At 24.5% G+C, this 20,569-nt stretch overlaps 1 protein-coding gene across 1 annotated transcript; it reads right to left on the bottom strand.

The window, feature by feature from the left end:
* Nucleotides 1–740: 740 nt before the first annotated feature.
* cyr (cypher) lies at nt 741–17,173 on the bottom strand. Its single transcript, XM_065508496.1, has 6 exons — nt 16,205–17,173; nt 12,855–13,221; nt 2,595–2,771; nt 1,343–1,484; nt 1,027–1,267; nt 741–968 (listed from the first exon to the last, which is right to left on the bottom strand). The coding sequence occupies exons 1-6, from the start codon at nt 16,825–16,827 to the stop codon at nt 878–880; spliced, it is 1,641 nt and encodes a 546-aa protein (XP_065364568.1). The 5' UTR covers nt 16,828–17,173; the 3' UTR covers nt 741–877.
* Nucleotides 17,174–20,569: the final 3,396 nt, after the last annotated feature.

Genomic DNA, 20,569 nt, shown 5'->3' on the forward strand with positions numbered 1-20,569 from the left:
TATAGAAAAATAAAGTAATTTGAGAAATTAATAGTAGAAACCTCAAGTAGCAGAATCCAAAATAAACATAAAATGAAAAATTATAGAATATAAAAGTAATTTCAATAATTAAAGGCCTAAAACTGTGGGATATAATAGATGCAAGAAGGGGCCTACAATAACAGATGGCCAAAACAGGGAAAATACTGCATTTTGAACTCACATTGAGAATGTAGCCAGGATCACTAGATTTATGTAATTTTTAACCGCTCCTTTTACTAACCACTTGTGTTTATATTTTTGTTTAAATAATAAATTATAAATTACTTAAATATTTCCTTACAATTTTTGGGAAAAATTGGTAAAATAAAATTTAGGTTTTTTAATTAGGTTCTTAATTTAATTTTTTCTGAAAGAAAATTGAAATACATTTTATATTACAAAATCATAAGAAGTTTTTAAAACTTAAAATATATAAAATGTTTTCAAAATTCTTTCAGTTACAAACGAAATATGTAAATGAAATGGAAAAAATAGAATAAAATAAAGTATAAATGGTATATAAAAAAAATCAGTCTTAAAAACATACAAAGAAGTGTTTTGGGGGGAAGGGGGGTAATGAGAATTAAAAACGGGGGTTCTGTTCTTTAAATATTTCTCATAAAAGAAATATTTTTTAACAATTACCGGAGAAAATGGAAAATATTTTTAAATTTTTTAGCCAGATTAAGTTTAAAATTAGAAAAATACAAATTTGTAGCAATAATTTAACATTTCCCGGAACTATTTGATTTTGGCAAAACAAAAATTTGTTAAATCTTTAGCAGAATATAACCCCCGACTTAAAATTCTTAGGGAAATCATAATCGTTTTTTAAAATACTTAAATATAGCTAAAATTAATAAACCCTACCATAGGGTAAAGTATTGGGATAATAGGGCATAAAGAATTTACTGCCAAAACGGGCTGCCGACTGGGCCGATTCACTGCTGCAAAGATAAAAAAAAATTAATTTCATTATTTACACTAATTTTGAATACTACCTACCTGGAAGAAAACATAGAATTGCACACATCCGTTCGATGCAAACGAGCACTATTACTCGATATGGTGCCACAACTATGCACCGTAGTTCTTCGTCGAGATCTTATTAATGATGTGACGGCTACAATTACCGCCACCAGAAAGATCAAGCCCAATATACAAAATGACAAGGCCAATTTGGAGACAGATAAGCACAGAGTGCCATCGTTAATTAAGGGGCGAACATAAGGCGGATATTCGTCCACTAGGAAACACACAGACAATATTAAAAGTTAGTGGTATTTTTTTTTAAATGAAATTAAATTTAAAAACTTTATACCTGACATGTTGTGACGCCGATCGTAACGTAAACGATCGACTTCAATTTGAGGCGCCGTCACTGCCAGGGAATTAAAGACCTCAATGCGTGCCAAGTGTTTATCCGAGCTTAACACTAGTTTCTCACTGGTGCGGCAATTAATCTGAAGAAGAAAAAAAACATAAAAAGGAAATAATTAAAAATAAAAAAAAGAAACAGGAAAAAAACTGTTTTCTTAAAAAGAAAATTCTTCCAAAAAGCTAAACAAACTTAAGATTTGAAGTTTATGCATTTTATTAATCTTATATTTAAGTTTTTGTCTAATTAACACCTAACAATTCACTGCATTAGGAAAACCGTATGGTAAACCTTAACTTAAGCAGCTAATCTTAATGTGGCATCCTTGAAAATTAAATGTAAACAAACAAGACTTTTGTTAAATGACGTCATCAAAATGGCATCCTGTGAAATGAAAGGTAAACAAAACAGACTTAAGCAACAAACTTATGTTTATTTTTAAGCAATTAACATTAAGATGACATCCAGTGAAATGCAAGGTAAACAAAGAACACATGAGACATACACGTCACTGAGGTGACGTCATTTAGGAGGTAAATGTTTTTGTTTTAATGAAGCCAATTTGCAATTTTATCCAATTAAAGGAAATGTTAGGTTATTTTTGCAAGGATTTTAAACAAATTATTGTTAACTCTTTCTAAAATACATGAAACACTAGACGTATGATTAATAATAATTCAAAGAATAATTCCCTTAAGTTTTCTATATTTTTTATTACATTTAAAAGCAATTTGCTTTAAATATAAAAACCAAAGTTTTGCAATTATTTTAAGCCATAGAATTAAACATAATTGTTTAATATGTTTCGTCTTTTAACGCATTAGCTTATTTGTTTAGTGTACATAGCTAATTAATAAATGAATGAATGCTTCAGTTAATTTAAGAGCATTAACTTCATGATTGTTTCAGTTTTAACTGAAAATGAATTGTTTTAGTTTTTGGGGTAATTAACGCTTTGTTGATTTTATGAAAAAAAAATAACACTTGCAATTTCATTTTATAGATTCGATTACAAAATACAACAAATGTTTGCAATTTCATTACGTGTGTGCTTTTTTTTTTTTTTTTTTTTTTTTTAAACATGATGTTGCATTTTATGTATTTGTAATTTTATTCCAACATGTGTTAATTTCTAATCTAATTTATTTATGTTGTTTAATTTTCTTGTATTAAATGTTTGCAAAATAAAACTTACATTTGGACAATGTCCTTTGCATAATTGTACACCGCAACTGACATGTAAACGTTCACGATCGGGAAACTTAAAGGCAGGAAAAGTAGCTGTATAGGTTTTTTCAATCAAATCATCATCGTTGTGTTTAGACCAACCCTCTTCCAGATGCTTAGAGCGTGTATGTAAGGCGGGCATAACCTGGAAATAATAAACAAGAGAAAATAGAAAAATTAGAGAATTTTTGGAAATTTTTAATATGTAATTAAAGGAATCTAAAAAAAATTGAAATGGGAACAGTTTTTTTTTTCAAGTAAATACATTTTTGTAACCACAGAAGTGATTCTTAAGAACAAAACTTAATTTTTGTATTGAGAACAGTTTTCTGAAATGTGGGAACAGTTGGATTTTTTTCTAAAATTTAATCCAAAATGCTACCAAAATAAAATTTATAGCTTAGAATAACTTTATTGTTAATTAGTTTTGAAATTTTTAAATTGGGAATAGTTTAATTGTAGTGGTTACACAGAATTCAAAGTGGGAACAGTTTAGTTTTAAAGGGAATTTAAATTTTAAGAACACAGAAGAAATACTTTATTGAAAAAAATATTTTCTAAAGTGGGAACAGTTTTCCAAAAAGTGAGAACAGTTAGATTTTTTTTAAATTTAGCTCTAAATGCTAGAAAAATATAATTTTTATCACAGAATCACTTTATTGTTAATTTGTTTTGGAATTTTTAATATGGGAACAGTTTAATTGTAGTGATTACAAAAAATTCAAAGTGGGAACAGTTTATTTTTAAAGGGAATTTAATTTTTGAGCACTCAAAAGTAATTATTATGTGAAAAAAATAAATTTTAGAGTGGGAACAGTTTTCGGAAAAGTAAGAACAGTTTGACTTTTTTATAAAATTTAACCCAAAATGCCACGCAAAATAAAATTTAAAGCACAGAAACACTTTACTGTTAATTAGTTTTGTAATTTTTAAACTGGGAACAGTTTGATTGTAGTGGTTACAAAAAATTCAAAGTGGGAACAGTTTATTTTTAAAGGGAATTTAATTTTTGAGCACACAAAAGTAATAATTTAGCAACAAAATTAATTTTTAGAGTGGGAACAGTTTTCTGAAAAATGGGAACAGTTAATTTTTTTTATATATTTAGCCATAAATGCTAGAAAAATATAATTTATAGTACAGAACTACTATATAAATATTTAGTTTTAGATTTATTGATGTGGGAACAGTTTGATTTTAGTGGTTACACAGAATTAAAAGTGGGAACAGTTTAGTTTTTAAGGAAATTTCAATTTTGAGAACACAAAAGTAATTATTTATTGAAAAAAATATTTTTTAAAGTGGAAACAGTTTTCTGAAAAGTGGGAACAGTTCGATTTTTTGAAAAATTTAGCACTAAATGCTAGAAAAATATAATTTATAGTACAGAACTACTATATAAATATTTAGTTTCAGATTTTTTGAACTGGGAACAGTTTAAATTTAGTGGTTACAAAAAATTTAAAGTGGGAACAGTTTAATTTTTTTTAAATTTTTGGTATTTGAAGTGGCAACAGTTTATTTTTAATTAAAACTTTTATTAAAAATAAGTTTCCATTAAAAAAAAATATTTGTATCATTCAAAATTACCAGAACTTTGAAAATGAGTTGATTTTCATTATTAATTTATATTCAAACATTTAGATAAAATGTATCATTCTTCAAAGTTCAACTTCCGTTTCATCACCTACCTATTTGTCATAGACTTAATAACTATTCAAATGTTATTGCGGAAATATGGCATAGAGTTAAATGTTTTATTATCATTTTTTTGCAGCAAAAATAAATTATGTGAATTTTTTGTATATATAAAAACCAAATACATATGATTAACAATTAGTAACTATGTACGTACAATAAGAAAAATTCACAACAACCCTTTTATTATTATGAATTTTTGTTGTTATCTATTTTAAATTCCCATAACATAACCACAGCTAGTTATATTATTATTGTTTTGATATGAGACAACTAGATTTTTTAGAGTGGCAGTGGGGAGTTAGGGTCTTAATGAAATCTTAATGATGTGTGGTAATATTTACCACGCGTATAATAAATTGTAACTACTCATTGTCACATACACACATCAGGCTATACGACTCACCTTATACACCTTTTTTTCTCCACAAATAAGAGAAAAAGAAAAACAGTTGTGTTTACTTGGAAAACATTGAACTTGACATCAACACTTTTATATTATTACGTATATTTTTTTTCTAACTAAAACATGTATTATTTACGGTTTCATTTGTTGATTTATTTCTTGTATTGAAGGTAGGTATTTAGTTACGACAAAAAAAAAATGCAGTAAAATAATATGTGTGATGTAATTTAATATAAAATTATTTTAGGTGTTATAATTTTATGGCATGCAACATAAGGTTGCCAAGATTTAAAATTAAGAAAAATTCCTTAGCATAAAAAAACTTCTAAAATAAATTTTCATTTGTCAAAAATTTAATTTTTCCAAAGATTAAATCCCGTTTTTTACGATTTTTTTTTTTAATTTCCGGTATAAAGTTTGTTTCTTCATTTTACATTCCATTTGAAAGGACACCATGTTTGTTTCTTTGCTCTCTCTCTCAACTTTTTATTGTTTTCATTCCATTTGAATACAAACCATATTGCATAAGTTTATGTCTTAAGTCTTTCTTGTTTATATTCCATTTGCAAGGACGCCATGTTTGTTTCTCTCTCTCTCAACTCTTTGTTTTCCTGTATCATAAGTTTGTGTCTTAAGTCTTTCTTGTTTAGCAATTTATTTCAATGAACTTGGCAGCACTTATATGACAACTAGTCCTATATATGGTTGCAAATCATTTAAAAATAAAAAAATTCACAGAGTTAAGTACTTTTAAAGCTTAAAATAGCAAGTAAAGTTTAAATATTAAAAGAAAACCCATTTAATTAATTTAAAGCTCTGAAAATATGTATATTTTTAACACATATGTATTGAAATAAAAGATAATTTGAATTAATTTATTAATCATGTGTTAAATAGTTTGTATATTATTTTCTATTGATTCTATTGACAAAATTCTTTATTTATTGTTTAATAAAATTTCCCATGCTTTTTTAACACCCATTGTGAGTTGAAAACCAAAGATTAAATATTTTTAAAACCATATTGTGATTTAAAATCTTTAGATTAGAGTTTTCGAAAACCAGTTTTTATAGAAATAGAAAATGTTAAGTCATTGTTTATATTTTTCAATAAAATTAATATGAAATTTTATTCTATATTTAGGTTTATAAAGGCTTTATTATTAAAATTATTTAGAAAGGGAAAACGTCATACTTTTTTCTATAATAGTTATTTATGTTTATTAACAAAAATAAATAATTAACCCTGAATTGAATTATTAAGTTAGTTTCTAAATATTTTAAATATAGCCTTAACTAACATGAAAATTATTTGTATTTAAATACATATGTATCTACTTTATAAGTTCATTAAACTTTAAATAAAGCCTTTGCCTTTAAGAGTAAAATAATTTTAAAGCAAACATTTAGCTGGTTTTAATTATTTACTAGTTAATATTAAACATTACGTGGTTAAATACAATATTTTTCTACACATTATGATGATGAGTAACATGTTGCAACTAATGGCGAAGGAAAATTAATGCAATATATAAGAAAGAAAAAAAGCGAAAGTGTAAATATGTCTATTCCACATGAATGAATTTGTATGCAATTTAAATAACCTATTGGATAACACATCAAACACATGTGTAAGACAAAATAAAAGAAATGCTAAAATTACAGCCACCCACTGCAAACAAATAAAACTGCGTGATGAAAAGCTATAAGGCAGTGATTTAAAATATGTTCTTTTTCAAATAGAAAATCACAAAATTTGGTTTTATTATTGTATTTAAAGTAACTCCTTTAAAAAACTACAATAATTTTGTATAAATTTGCCTAAATTAAGAAAATCGTTGGAAATCATAAGGAATTTTAGCTTTTAATGGTTTCCTGTCAAAAACAACAACAATTTTCTTACTGGCGGCCATTAATAAAATCAGTGCTGCCAAGTTCCTACAAATATTTACATATAACAGGAGAAGACTTAAGACATAAACTTATCAAAGAAGAAGACTTAAGACATAAACTTATCAAAGAAGAAAACTTATAACAGGAGAAGACTTAAGACATAAACTTATCAAAAAAGAAGACTTAAGACATAAACTTATCAAAGAAGAAGACTTATAACAGGAGAAGACTTAAGACATAAACTTATCAAAGAAGACTTAAGACATAAACTTATCAAACATGGCGTCCTTGAAAATGGAATGAAAACAATCGAGAGAGAGAGAGCAAACAAATGTAAATAATGCCAGTGATGCTAATTATCGTAAAATCAGTAATAATAACTCATTTTTTTTAATAAAAAAAGAAAAATAAACCAAAAAATACTTTTAATTTATACATAATTACACAAAAGCAATGTAAACAATTATAAACTAAATATTATTTCCTATTTAAACTTTTTTTAAATTTATTTTTAAAATAATTATGATTATTTAACCTAGTATACATCTAAAATTTTTTCTAAACTCATAATGCAAATGACTGTCCATTATTTATCATTTGACAATTTAAGCATAGCCTTAGTTTAAGTTAAGGAAAGCATGATTATTTATTTATTCAAAGTTTATTTCCGTCATTTTAATACATTTTATAATTAACCATGGCAAAATGACCTTTTACACTTTGATATGCCTAACGGTAGTTTAAAGACAAGTTTCGCTTTCACAAAAAAAAATAAACAAACGTAAAATATTAAACAAAAACTAAATGAAAGGGAAAATTATAATAATATGTACCTACAAAAACGAAACACTTAAATTAATTTATGCGTTTCTCTAGAAAATAGTTCTATTGTTTTTGCTATAGCTTGAAATTCTTTTATATATAGACTATCTGACTATCTCAACAATTTTAATAAACATGTCTCTGATCTTCTATATAAAAGCTTCTTAATTTTAAAAAGAAACAATGCCATTGTTAGTTGTTTTAATTTTATTTTGTTTTTCTGATCGTTAAAATAAAAGAACTAAGAAACTAATTTGTTGGCCTATATTCCAGCTCACCTCCAAATAATGACTGTTTTTTTTTTATAACATAAAATGCAAGACAATAGATTTTTGATGGAGGGGACTTCTTTATTCATTTAACAATCTAAAACTATGTAAATTTTATTTTTTAAATCAAAACTGTGTCAAAATGCAAATTGTGATGTGGTTGCCTGCTACTGACTGTGAGTGAGTTCTTGAAGAAGTGTTTGTTTGCTATTTGTTTGTTCTTCACTCTTGGCTAATTGTTGTGACCTCATAATCTAGTCAACTATGCAGAAAACTGTTTTTGTTTTACTACTTTTAAAACACTACTCTGCTGCTTGCTTGCTACCACCACCACTATTATGATTCTTCTTCTTCTTCTAACTTACTGTGTTTATGTTGCTTCTTCTTTTCAGCTTCTTCTCATTTTGCAGAGAGATGAGCACCACTTAATTGTTTTGAATGTTGTTGTTGTTAGCAACAGAAAACCAAAACTAAACTGTTCTTTAATGTGTATTTTTAAAACGTTTAAACATAATTAAGTAGTACATTAAAATAGAAACACAAAAATTATAATATAAAAACCAACGATTGAAAAGCAAGTATCACAAAATGCAATAGCTGATTTTAAAACAGCTTAGAGGTACAATTTGGAAGAGTATTAGAAATTTCTTATAAAATTAAGTTTATTTAGAACAACTAACAGAATTTTAAGAAACTTTAAATATTTTTTTAATAGAAAATCTCAAGGGAAAAGTAAAAATAAAAGTTTGCCAAAGAATTGGTTATTTTTAAAAACAAATACTCTTGAAAATTGTCCTTTTACAATTAGCACTTTTTGTAAAACAAGCGTTTTTGCTAAATAAGATTTTTTTTAAATATTTTAAAAGCAACCTATTCACATATTTGCTAAAATATCGTCAGAAAATTTAATTTTTTATTATTTTTAAACTCAAATAAAATTTTTAATAATTTGTATGCAAATCTATTCATTATCTACTACAAATATTTTAATTAAAGCAATATTTAACAAATGGTTACTGGTTACTCATATCACATAAGTTTAAATTTTGGCTATTTCGCTTGCTAGTATAGCTTAGAATAAGAAAGCCCTAACAAAAATAAATTTTATTGGCTTCATAAGTAACCATTATTTAAAAGTAACCATTTGGAAAGTGGTTACTCTTTAAAAACTATAAGAGAAAATACAATTTTTAAGTAATTTAAAACATAAAAAAAACTAAAAAGAAAACATTATGTATTTTTATGATTTATATTAAATGGTTACTGGTTACTTATTTCAAATATATCCTAATTTTAGGTACTTCTTTAGCTAGTATAGCTTAAAATAAAAAAGCCATTATAAATATAAGTTTTATAGATATTAAAGATAACCATTATTAAAAAGTAACCATTTGGAAAACGGTTACTTGTTGGAAAGTGGCTACTCTTTAAAAAATTATGAGAGAAAATGCAATTTTTAAGTAATAAAACTAAAAAGAAAACATTATATATCATAAATCTATTAATTTTTGTGATTTATATTAAATGGTTACTGGTTACTTATTTCAAATATATCCTAATTTTAGGTATTTATTTAGCTAGTATAGCTTAAAATAAAAAAGCCATTCTAAATATAAGTTTTATAGATATTAAAGATAACCATTATTAAAAAGTAACCATTTGGGAAATGGTTACTTGTTGGAAAGTGGCTACTCTTTAAAAAATTATAAGAGAAAATGCAATTTTTAAGTAATTTAAAACTTAAAAAAAAAATAAAAAGAAAACATTATGTATCATAAATCTATTAATTTTTGTGATTTATATTAAATGGTTACTGGTTACTTATTTCAAACATGTTTTAAATTTAGGTACTTCTTTAGCTAGTATAGCTTAAAATAAAAAAGCCTTTCAAAATATAAGTTTTATAGGTATTAAAGGTAACCATTATTAAAAAGTAACCATTTGGAAAATGGTTACTTGTTAGTAAAAATGCACAAGGAAATACAATTCTAAAAACTAATGGCAAATAACACTATTTACAAGGCAACATATTAATTCTCTAGCAAAAATCTATTAATTTTTGTGATTTATATTAAATGGTTACTGGTTACTTATTTCAAATATGTTTTAATTTTAGATACTTCTTTAGCTAGTATAGCTTAAAATAAAAAAGCCTTTCAAAATATAAGTTTTATAGGTATTAAAGGTAACCATTATTAAAAAGTAACCATTTGGAAAATGGTTACTTGTTAGTAAAAATGCACAAGGGAATACAATTTTAAAAACTGATGGCTGAATAACACTATTTACAAGGCAACATATTAATTCTCTAGCAAAAATCTATTAATTTTTGTAATTTTTATTAAATGGTTACTGGTTACTTTTTCACATAGGTTTGAATTTTGAGTATTTCGAGTGCTAGTATAGCTTAAAATAAAAAACCCTAACAAACATAAGATTCATTGGTATTAAAAGTAACCAATAATGGCAAATAACTGTTTGGAAAGTGGTTACCCGTTAGTAAATTTCTAGAGGAAATACAATTTAAAAAAAGTCATATCAAATATAAGATTTATTGGCATTTATAGTAAGCACTACTAAACAGTAACCATTTGGGAAGAGGTTACTTGATAATTGTTATTTTTTATGAAAGAAATGTTTTGGAAATTGTATTTTTTTATTAAATAAGTGTTTTTGTCATTTTTTTAAAATTGCCATTTTTGTAAAATTGGTGAAATGTAAACAAAATGTTTCTATTATTAAATTAACTTTTTATTAAAAAAAAAATCATTAAATTATCGTCGTTTTTATGAATTAAGTTGTTTTTTCTGCAAATTTGCCTTTTATATGAAACAAAGTTTTTTTTTTTGTTAATTGTAACTTTATGAAAAAAATCTTTAATTTATAAAATTTTAGTTTCTTATGAAATGAATTTTTTTTGGGAAATTTTGAATTGTAGTAGATGTTTTTATGGTTTTAATGAAATAAGCGTTTTTTTCTTGAAATTTACTTGCAACTAACATTTTCTGCAATATTTATTTTAATTTGGATTTATAATTTACATTCTTTGCCATTATTTATGCATTTGGCACTAATTTCGTTACTAAAAAGTAGTCAACACTGATTTTTCTCTCATATATACATTTAAAATGAGTTGGCAGCACTGTGTTCAAAATATCTCTCAATTCAAGTTTATGTCTTAAGTCCTTTTTGTTTACATTTGTTAGTTTAATGATTTTGAGAACTTGGCAGCACTTTTGATAAGAATAACGGTATAAATTAGAAATTACTCTCTCTTAAACATGATTTCTTTAGTTTTTTTGTGTAAATAACCGTTAATATTGCAGATTTTAAAAGAATATTGATAAAAATATATTAAATTTGTTTATTATATATTTTAAACAAGATTTCTAAGTTAAATATAATATTTTTTCTTAAGAAATTATTTTTTCTCTTAACTTTTATTTAAAAAACTCAAACATTTTCATGGTTTCTTTAAATAACAAAGATTTTTCAAATAGCAAAACAACATCATTATAATTTGTTAAACGATTATTAGAATAAAGTACATTGAAATGGTTTACACTTCTGCTCAACTGAAGTTCAAAATGAAAATAAACCTGTTGCTTATATTGCAAGCACTAAAAGATCTTAATTGATTATATGCTAACATTTCACCAAGATTCTTGGATACACCAACAGGTCTAAAACAATATTAATTGTTTGCTAAGGAAAACAAAAAAAGAAGAAAGAATCTTTTTGTATGTGTTACAATGGCTTACTAAATGATGATATTGTTTGGTTTATTATGGTATAGATTTAAAGCATGAAAAATGAAAGTTATTTTTCTGGTATTTTTATAATTTGTCTTTAGATAATGGCAGCACGTTTCACTAATAATTATTGTAAATTTGAAGAAAACAAAAAATAATAATTTTACAAATTTCAAATATTGGGTCAAATTCTTAGCCTAAGGATAAATAGACAATATTTGCCAATAGTTTTTGCTACAAAAATCTAAGCAATTAACTTAATAAATTAAATTAATTTGGATTAATTTCAAACTCAACACTTTAGGTTCATCAATAAGCTTTAGAAAGAAATCTCATTCATTAGTTTTTAGCTTTTTTTTAAAGAAATTTAACATCATTATTCAAATTTCCAGCCAACAAACAATGGGTGATCTTGTTAAATTTCTATTTTATAAACATTTTTTTATTTAATAATTCTTAGAAAAACTGTAAATATTCTTTAGTTTGTATTTGTGTCCATAAAGAGTTTTAAGCAAACGGAAGTTCCCTATATAATTTTTCCATTTACTAAAAAAGCATTGTAAAGATTTCAATCTATATAATTTTTGTTGCTAAAGAATAGTTAAAACAAGAAGTTGAAAAAAAAATTTAAAGAACAGGTGCTGGTTGGTGGCTTTGTTGTTTAGTCAAGGAAGAGAAAGTTGCATGGAAAAGATGTTACAGTTTTAAGACGACAGACATTTTTACATTCATGTACAAATGTTTGACCTAATAAAATGTACATGTGAGTATGATGATGATGATGAGTAACATCCTAACAAGAAATTTAGGTGTTAGAAAGCCAGAATAATTGGCAACTGGTGAAAACAATTACAGGGGTTGCCATTAAAATTTAGGACATAAATTATCATGGAATTCTTTAGAATAATATGATATATTTATCATTTCAAGTTGCTAAAACTTGTATTTTTTTGTAAATTTTATTTATTTTTCATTAATAGTTCGTTTCTAATAGAATTTAATGCATTTTTTATTATTTCTTTATGTTTTTGTGTATTTTACTTTCAAATAATTGGCATCACTGATTTTATGAAGTTTGCGTCATTAATTTTGTTTTGTTTACATTCTCTCTCTAAAAGGATAACATATTCAAGTTTGTTTCCCAAGTCTTTTTTTATTTATATGGCAGCCATATTAGGATTTCTTCTTCTCTATTTACGTTCTCTCAAACAAAACAAACACCATATTAAGGTTTGTTTCTTAAGTCTTTAAGGATGCTATATTCAATTTTGTTACTTAATAACATTAGGAAGCAAAATTATTCAATTTAAATGAAAAAACTTCATATTAAGATTTCACAAATGTAAAAATCTCCTTTAATAGTGAAAAAAATTGTAATTCTTAACCCACCTGTTCATCAATGGGACAGCCCCGTTCATCTAACAGCTGTTGCGTCGACTCTCCTAAACCATCCAAGGCAGCACAATCCACGATACGCACACCCATAGTACCAGGAACAATAGCACGTACGGTCAGTGTTGTGGCTTGACCTACAACAACTGAACCGGAACCATCAGGGCCGCCCAATTCAAGCCAAATGCGCACGCGAGGCGTTTGTGATGAGTGTGCATTAGTAAAATGCTGTGTGGCCGACTGTGATGATGATGATGATGATGAGGGTGGCAAATGTGTTGTGGCCATATCAGCAGCATTTAATTGTTGTTTGTTTTGTGCTGATTTAGCCAAATAAAGATTTGCACTTTGCATGCGGCCATGTCTAATAACAATGAAAAATATATAAGAGTTAAATAATTAATAAAATATAATTAATTGAGTTTATGCAAATGAGTTTGAAGATTAAATAGCAGTAATAAGTAGGAGTTATAAATTTATAGAAAATATTTTTAAACAGAATTGAGTTCATAATTTTTTTCTGGGGAAAATTATAATTTCATATCTCGGGACATTTTGGGGATTTTTCAAAAATTTTTCTTTGGGAATTTAAAAATTTTGTTATATTTATTTTTAAATCTTATTATTTGTTGTAAAATTTTGCTAAAAAAAAATTATTATGTATTTCCATTTATTATAGGACTTTTTTATTAGGGAAATTTTGGGGATTTCATAAAAACTTTTTGGGAATTTAATTTTTTTTTATTTTTTAATTGTACTAATAATTTTTAACTTTTCAGATAAAAATTTAATTAAGAATTCTGGGGAAAATTATAATTTCATATCTCGGGACATTTTGGGGATTTACAAAAACTTTTCTTTGGGAGTTTAAAAATTTTGTTATATAAATTTTGAAATCTTATTATTTTTGTAAAATTTTGCTAAAAAAAAATTATTATGTATTTCCACTTATTATAGCATTTTTTCATTAGGGAAATTTTGGGGATTTCATAAAAACTTTTTGGGAATTTAATTTTTTTTTTATTTTTTAATTGTTTATGTATTTTTAAATCTTATTTTACAAAATTTTTCTAAAAAAAATAATTATTTCCCCTTTTTTTACTAGGGAAATTTTTGGGAATTTTGGGGATTTCATAAAAACTTTTTGGGAATTTAAAATTTCGTCTTATTTATTAATTTTACTAATGATTTTTAACTATTCTGCTAAAAATTTTAATAAACAATTCTGGAGGAAATTATAATTTCATATCTCGGGACATTTTGGGGATTTTGCAAAAATTTCCACTTATTATAGCATTTTTTCATTAGGGAAATTTTGGGGATTTCATAAAAACTTTTTGGGAATTTATTTTTTTTTTATTTTTTAATTGTTTATGTATTTTTAAATCTTATTTTACAAAATTTTTCTAAAAAAAATAATTATTTCCCCTTTTTTTACTAGGGAAATTTTGCGGATTTCATAAAAACTTAATAAAAAAAAAAAAAAATTTTGTTAGATTTATTTTTAATTTTAAATCTTATAATTTTTGTAAAATTTTGCTAAAAAAAAATTATTTCCACTTTTTTACTAGGGAAATTTTGGGGATTTCATAAAAACTTTTTGGGAATTTAAAATTTTTTCATATTTTTTTAATTTTACAGATAATTTTTAAATGTTCTGCTAAAAATATAAACTAAAAATTTTGATCTGGTGAAAATTCAGGGATTTTTTTAAAATAGGAAATTTTGAGAATTTTGTAAAAAAATTTTGGGAATTTAAAAATTTTGTTAAATATATTTTTAAATCTTATTATTTTTGTAAAATTTTGCTAAAGCAAATTATTATTTCCACTTTTTTACTAGGGAAATTTTGGGGATTTCATAAAAACTTTTTGGGAATTTAAAATTTTTTCATATTTTTTTTAATTTTATAGATAATTTGTAAATATTCTGCTAAAAATATAAACTAAAAATTTTGATCTGGGGAAAATTCAGGTATTTTGTTAAAATAGGACATTTTGGGAATTTTGTAAAAAAATTTTGGGGATTTAAAAATTTTGCTAAATTTATTTTTTAATCTTATTATTTTTGTAAAATTTTGCTAAAAAAAAATTATTATTTCCACTTTTTTACTAGGGAAATTTTGGGGATTTCATAAAAACTTTTTGGGAATTTAAAATTTTTTCATATTTTTTTAATTTTACAGATATTTTTTAAATGTTCTGGTAAAAATATAAACTAAAAATTTTGATCTGGGGAAAATTCAGGGATTTTTTTAAAATATTTTGGGGATTTCATAAAAACTTTTTGGGAATTTAAAATTTCTTCATATTTTTTAATTTTTGTAAATATTCTGCTAAAAATATAAACTAAAAATTTAATTTTGTTCTGGGGAAAATTCAGGGATTTCATTAAAATGAGACATTTTGGAAATTTTGTAAAAAATTTTTGGGAATTTAAAAATTTTGTTAAATTTATTTTTAAATCTTATTATTTTTGTAAAATTTTGCTAAAAAAAAATTATTATTTCCCCTTTTTTACGGAAATTTTGGGGATTTCATAAAAACTTTTTGGGAATTTAGAATTTTTTCATATTTTTTTTAATTTTATAGATAATTTGTAAATATTCTGCTAAGTTTTCTAAGTAGAAAACATGAAAATCTTAAAATCTCGAAAAAAAATTCTGGGCAAGTTTTGGAAATTTTGTAAAACTTTTTGGGAATTAAAAATTTTTTTATTTTTTTTAAAAATAAAATGCAATATTTCAATAGATAATAGAAGTTTTCTAAGAATAAAACATGAAAATCTTAAAATCTCGCAAAAAAAAATTCTGGGGAAGTTTTGGAAATTTTGTAAAACTTTTTGGGAATTAAAAAATTTAATTAGTTTTTTAGAAAGTTTTATATTTTTTAATAAACTAATTAAATTTTTCAATTCCCAAAAAGTTTTACAAAATTTCCAAAACTTCCCCTGAATCTAAAAAATTACCAAAACATTTTAACAAAATCCCCAAATTTTCCCGCACATTAAAATTTTTATATTTTTTGCAGAATATTTACAAATTATCTGTTAAATTAAAAAAAAAATATGAAAAAATTTTAAATTCCCAAAAAGTTTTTATGAAATCCCCAAAATTTCCCCAGAATTTTATTCGAGATTTTGGGATTTTTAAAAAAATTTTGGGAATTTTTGTTTTGAAATTTTTCATATTTTTTTTAATAATGAAAAAATTTTAAATTCCCAAAAAGTTTTTATGAAATCCCCAAAATTTCCCCAGAATTTTATTCGAGATATTGGGATTTTTAAAAAAATTTTGGGAATTTTTGTTTTGAAATTTTTCAGTTTTTTAATAAAAAAAAGTTACCTACCTCAAACCACCATTTTTACTTTTCCCCTCCACTCCCGCCAGCAACATGCCCATGGCCGTAACCGGCAATTTACATTTGACCGTCTTCAAAATATCCGAACTTTGCCTAAGTTTCTCCTCCATTTGCATCATTATGCGCACCGATAATTCCATAGAACCATCATGTCTAGGCTCTACTCTAACACCACAGCCCGACGTGGGCAAACGCAAGCTAATATTCATTTCCGAAGTACCACGTGCCCTACACTCGTGGGGAAAATCTTTGGCATACAAGAGACCATGAAATGGTCGATTAAGTTCCACGCGCATTTCAAACAATTCCCTTGTACAGTTGGTAAAAACTTTGGCAATTTTAAAACGTGATTTGGTCATTTTATTTTGTTCCGTTTTTGAAATATTCGAGATTTCCGCCTCCTCTAAAGGGATTTCATTGAATTCATTAAGTTCTTCATTAAGTTTGTATTTTTTTAAAGATTCCTCTAGCAGAGGTGGGGTGGTGAGCAGAGTAGCTTCGGAAGCCGATACTAACGGTTGTGGTAGCTCGGTAACGATTACGGTTTGTGCTGTGGCTAGTGTTAGAAAGGTACTAGACAGTATGAGGAATATTAAACAGAATTTAGGCATTTTTTTTTTGTTGTTTATGGTTACTGGTTTGGCAAATTTTGTTTAATTACTTTTGGTTGTTTTTAGTTTATTACTTTTTTAAGAATGTAATAATGTGGTAATATGGTGTTTTATGTTTTCTAATGTTTGTCATTTAACGGTTTCTTAAAAGCCACGGTTCTATGAAGCAGTTTAAATTTTTGAGTTACTTTTTGTTATTCATTCATTAGTTTAGTAATATCTTGCTTGATTGCATTCTTTGTATACAGGATTTGTTTATAATTTTTCTTTAGTTTTTAGTTTATTTTTTTTCTCGCTAAATACCAGCAGCTGCCGTTAATGTTGTGCTTGATCAATTGACACTTCTGCTGGCGTTGTATTGACATCTGCAAATAAAAAAAAAAATGTTTGATTAATGGAAGTTGTTGGCAAATTAGCAAATTGATTTGAATATAATGTTAAAAGCAAAGTTAATGGTAAATTAGTCAACAAAAAAAATTGCATAAAATTGTGATTTCCTCACATTTTAATTTATCTACATGTATTCTCCTTTAATCTTAAACATTTTTTTTTTTTTTTTGGAATTTTAAATAAAAATATTCTTTTATTTAGAGAATTTTATCCCTTAACACAAATTAAACACAAACAAATTATAAAATATCCCTCAATATCGCTTGCTTTTTAATTTAAAATTAAAAATAATTAAAAAAAAGTCATAAATTGACTTCGTTTTAAGTAAAAAACAATGTAAACAACAAAGATATAAGAAAATGACCTTCATATGGCAGCCATTTTGAATATAAAAGAAAGACTTAAGAAACAATCCTGTATAAAAAAGTAAATAAAAAATTAAATGTAAACAACTAAGACTTAAGAAACAATCCTGAATACGAATGTACATAAATAAAATAGAGCTGAGAGAAAACAAATATGGCGGCCATTTACATAAAAAGCAATGTAAACAACTAAGACTTTAGAAACAAACATTAATATGGCAGCCATTTAAAAATAAAAGAGAACAAATATGGCCACCATTTACATAAAAAGGAATGTAAATAAACAAGACATTAACAAAACAAATATAGAGGTAATTTAAATCAAAAACAATGTAAACAACTAAGACTTAAGAAACAATCCTTAATATGGCGGCCATTTAAATAAAGAGGAATTTAAAAATATAAATGGTGGTCATTGAAAAGAAATGTAAACAACAAAGATTTAAGAAATAAAAATTCTTTCGAATGTAAAGAAATGCAAATTCGTAACTTTTACTAAGAGCTTGCTGCGAGAAGATGAATGCACTATAACCAGTATAATATGGCCCCCACTAAACCGAGGACGGACAACATATCTTTTTGGCCTGACACAATTTAGTAATGTAGTGGCGGTGATAATCGAGACTTGCGAGGAGACTTGGCTTCTATAAAAGTTGTCAAAATAGTCTTTCTGAGATTGAAGCTAGAGTGCATTAATAATATGTGCTTAATAATATTCTCCTCTCTTTTTTCGGACCTCCTAAAATGGGTCAAAATCGGGAAAAATATTTTTACATAAAATTTTTTTTTTCACCAAAAAGTTTTTTTGTCATAAATTTTTCTTCACTAATAAATTTAAAAAAAATAATATAAAAAAAATTTTTTTAAAAAAAAATTAAAAAATTTTTGAAATTTTTTTTTTTCTAAATTTTGTTTAACCTAACCTAAGTATTAACAAGTAAGAGGGTTAAAATAAAATTTTTTAATATTTTTAAAGTAAACAAAATTTAGAAAAAAAAAATTTCCAAAATTTTTTTTCGAAATTTTTTCCAATTTTTTAAAAAAAATTATTTTTTTTTAAAATTTATTGGTGAAAAAAAATTCTGTGTAAAAAATATTTTTCTCGAATTTGACCCATTGTAGGTCCAATTTACTATGCCTCTTCTACTTCTGAAAACCTAACCTAAGTATTAACAAGTAAGAGGGTTAAAACAAAATTTTTAAATATTTTTAAGGTAAAAAAAATTTAGAAAAAAAAATTTCCAAAATTTTTTTTTCCAAATTTTTTTGAAAAATTTTTTTTTTTAAAAATTATTTTATATTATTTTTTTTAATTTATTAGTTTAAATAAATAAATTAAAAAAAAAAATTTTGGAATTTTTTTTCTAAATTTAGTTTACCTTAAAAATATTTAAAAATTTTATTTTAACCCTAAGCTAGAGTGCATCAATGCCTTTATCAGGAATAGCAATTGGCAATGAGGCCATCTCCATCTCCGTCAATTGACTGGTGCTTAATAATATTCTCCTCTCCTCTCTTTTTCGGACCGCCTTACTCTTCACTTCTTCTACATTTAATAAGCTAACCTAAGTATTAACAAGTAAGAGGGTGTAAATAAAATTTTTAAATATTTTTAAGGTAAACAAAATTTAGAAAAAAAAAAATTCCAAAAATTTTTTTCCAAATTTTTTCCAATTTATTTTTAACGAGAATTATTTATTTTTGCTGATTTTTTTAATTAAAATTACAGAATTTTTATTTTATTTTGCTATTTTTTTAAATAAATTCTTAAATAACATACATTGTCTGTGATTTTATATACAATTTATAAAAATGTGTAAAAAAATCAATGATAATTATTTATTTCTGCTGATTTTTTTAATTAAAATTCCAGAATTTTTATTTTATTTTGCTATTTTTTAAAATAAATTCTTAAATAATATACATTATCGTGATTTTATATACATTTTATAAAAATGTTTTCAAAAATCTATGAAATTTTTTTAATTTCTGTTAAAAATTCAAGAATTTTTATTTTATATGCATTTTTTTTCTAAGTGTTTTCCTGTTAAATAGTTGGCATCACTAATTTTGAGAAATAACGGTAACCATAAGAAACACTCTCAATTAAAGTTTGTGTCTTAAGTCTTTTATTGTTTATATTTTTTTCCAAGAGAGGCCGCCCTATTTAGGTTTGTTTTCTTCTCTCTTTTTGATAGACATTCCTTTATACGTGGAAATAAGACCATATTGAGCTAAAATTAAATAATTTAATCATTAACAAATAAAAAAAAGTTAAGGAAAATTATATTAATTGAAAAAATTTATGGAATATATACAAAATCTTGGTCAAAAAATAATAAAAGAAAAAAAAATTTTCTTTTCGAAATTTTTTCCAATTTATTTTTAAAATTTTTTTTTAAATTTATTAGTTAAAATAAACAAATTTGAAAAAAAAAATTTTGGAATTTTTTTTTTCTAATTTTGTTTACCTTAAAAATATTTAAAAATTTTATTTTAACCCTAAGCTCGAGTGCATCAATACTTTCCCAGGAATAGCAATTGGCAAAATTTCAAAATTGTTTTTCTTCTAAAAATTGAAAATACTAAAAAATTACCAAAACATTTTAACAAAATCCCCAAATTTTCCCGCACATTAAAATTTTTATATTTTTAGCAGAATATTTACAAATTATCGGTAAAATTAAAAAAAAAATATGAAAAAATTTTTAATTTCCAAAAAGTTTTTATGAAATCCCCAAAATTTCCCTAGTAAAAAATTTGAATATGAATAAAAAAACATAATGATTTCTTTTAACAAAATTTTACAAAAATAATAAGATTTAAAAGTACATAAAACAACATTTTTAAATTCCCCAAAAAAATTTGCGAAACCTCAAAAATATCATATTTTTCCGAGATCAAAATTTTTATTTTTAGTTTTTATTTTTATCTGAATATTTAAAAATTATTAGTACAATTAAAAAATAAAAAAAAAATTAAATTCC

This window comes from Calliphora vicina, chromosome 4, assembly GCF_958450345.1.
Source record: "Calliphora vicina chromosome 4, idCalVici1.1, whole genome shotgun sequence".
Taxonomy (NCBI): Eukaryota; Metazoa; Arthropoda; class Insecta; order Diptera; family Calliphoridae; genus Calliphora; species Calliphora vicina.

Coding starts and splice junctions, on each gene's coding strand:
- cyr (XM_065508496.1), bottom strand. CDS start 16,827: ATGCCTAAATTCTGTTTAATATTCCTCATACTGTCTAGTACCTTTCTA. Junction 13,222..16,204: donor AGTAAAAATGGTGGTTTGAG/GTAGGTAACTTT, acceptor CATTGTTATTAG/ACATGGCCGCATGCAAAGTG. Junction 1,485..2,594: donor GCAAAGGACATTGTCCAAAT/GTAAGTTTTATT, acceptor TTTCTTCTTCAG/ATTAATTGCCGCACCAGTGA.